Source organism: Moschus berezovskii, chromosome 27 (genome assembly GCF_049115385.1).
Source record: "Moschus berezovskii isolate FMDL1 chromosome 27, NW_MosBer_1.0, whole genome shotgun sequence".
NCBI classification, from domain to species: domain Eukaryota; kingdom Metazoa; phylum Chordata; class Mammalia; order Artiodactyla; family Moschidae; genus Moschus; species Moschus berezovskii.
The window spans coordinates 6,397,763-6,399,219 of NC_142486.1; the positions used below are offsets into that span (position 1 = coordinate 6,397,763).

General features: G+C 59.7%; 1 protein-coding gene across 2 annotated transcripts; it reads left to right on the forward strand.

Annotated features, from left to right (window-relative positions):
• Positions 1-1,185, forward strand: POP7 (POP7 ribonuclease P/MRP subunit). 2 transcript variants are annotated; one of them, XM_055410167.2, is made up of 2 exons: positions 1-301; positions 505-1,185. In XM_055410167.2, exon 2 carries the CDS (start codon positions 515-517, stop codon positions 935-937), a length of 423 nt encoding a protein of 140 aa, XP_055266142.1. In that variant the 5' UTR covers positions 1-301; positions 505-514; the 3' UTR covers positions 938-1,185. The 2 variants fall into 2 exon arrangements, with proteins under 2 accessions (XP_055266142.1, XP_055266141.1); XM_055410166.2 differs by having other exon boundaries at positions 121-255.
• Positions 1,186-1,457: the final 272 nt, after the last annotated feature.

Consider the following 1,457-nt stretch of genomic DNA (forward strand, 5'->3'; position numbering starts at 1 on the left):
CCGGGAAGGCGATTCGCGGATCCCGCAGGCCTAGCCGCGGCCGGGGGGGACGGGCGCGCGTGCGCACCCGGCACCCTTTTCCGACGCCCCGCGGCGGCAGGGCTTCAGCGTTCCGGCGTCCGTGCGGCGCGCCCCTCTTCTCTTCCCTGCTGGGGTCCCGGTGGTCGCGGGCAGCGCCATCTCCTCCGGCAACGCTCGAGTGGTCTGGCAGGGCAGCGGGCCGCGTACGCGTGGAGAGCACGGGGACCGGAGCAAGTACGCGCTGGAGAGCTGGGGAAAGGGGGCGGTGGAGGGACCCGAGGTGGGGAGCGTCGTGATGAATGTCCCGGAACTGAGGGTGGGGGAGCTGCGGGAGTTGGAGGTGAGTGGGAGGGGACTGAGCCTGAGAGGGAAGAGGGCCGTCGAGTGCGCCCCGTCCCGGGCCCACCGTTTGGGCTGGAAACCGGGTGGAGAAGGAAGCGTGGGTCCTCACCCTTGGCTGATCTCGTCCCTTTCCCGTGCCAGGGCGCACAGCATGACCGAAAACCGAGAGCCCCGCGGGACCGTCGAGGCTGAGCTGGACCCGGTGGAGTACACCCTTCGGAAGCGGCTTCCCCACCGCCTGCCCCGGAGGCCCAATGACATCTATGTCAACATGAAGACTGACTTTAAGGCGCAGTTGGCCCGCTGCCAGAAGCTGTTAGACGGAGGGGCGCGGGGTCAGAACGCATGCAGTGAGATCTACATTCACGGCTTGGGCCTGGCCATCAACCGGGCCATCAACATTGCCCTACAACTGCAGGCGGGCAGCTTCGGGTCCTTGCAAGTGGCTGCCAATACCTCCACGGTGGAGCTTGTGGATGAGCTAGAACCGGAGACTGATTCACGAGAGCCGCTGACCCGGATCCGAAACAACTCTGCCATCCACATCCGTGTCTTCAGGGTCACGCCCAAGTAACTGAGATGAGGCTGGCCCACCTTATCCACCCACCCCCATACCGCTGGGGCTCAGATGTGGCTCTTCTTGTCCTGAGTACTGTCATGGATCTTCAACCAGAGACATGTAGGAAAAAGCCCATCCCCTGGCAGCCCGGAGGACTCTGAATTGAGAGGCAAATACCATCTTTTGTTGGGCCCAAGCATTGGGTCTTCCTGGATCTTTGTGGTCTGTAGCTATTGTCCTGTACAATAAAAAGTTTTAAGTTATGTTGGTGCCTGACCACCCACCCCACTGTATTGCCTCTCCCCTGTGTAAATTCTGGAGAGGGGAGTAGGAGGAAACTTGACAAAGATTTAGATATAGGAGGGGAACCCTGGTTTCCTGCTGTCATAGAAAGAGCATAAATTGTCCTACAGACACCAACATAAGACAAACGTTAGTGCAGTGCAGAAGCCTGACAGTCCCAGTGTTTGTTTTAAAATATTTCATCCTCACAGAAGAAGGCAGGGAGAATAAAGTATATACTCCTGCCTGCTGG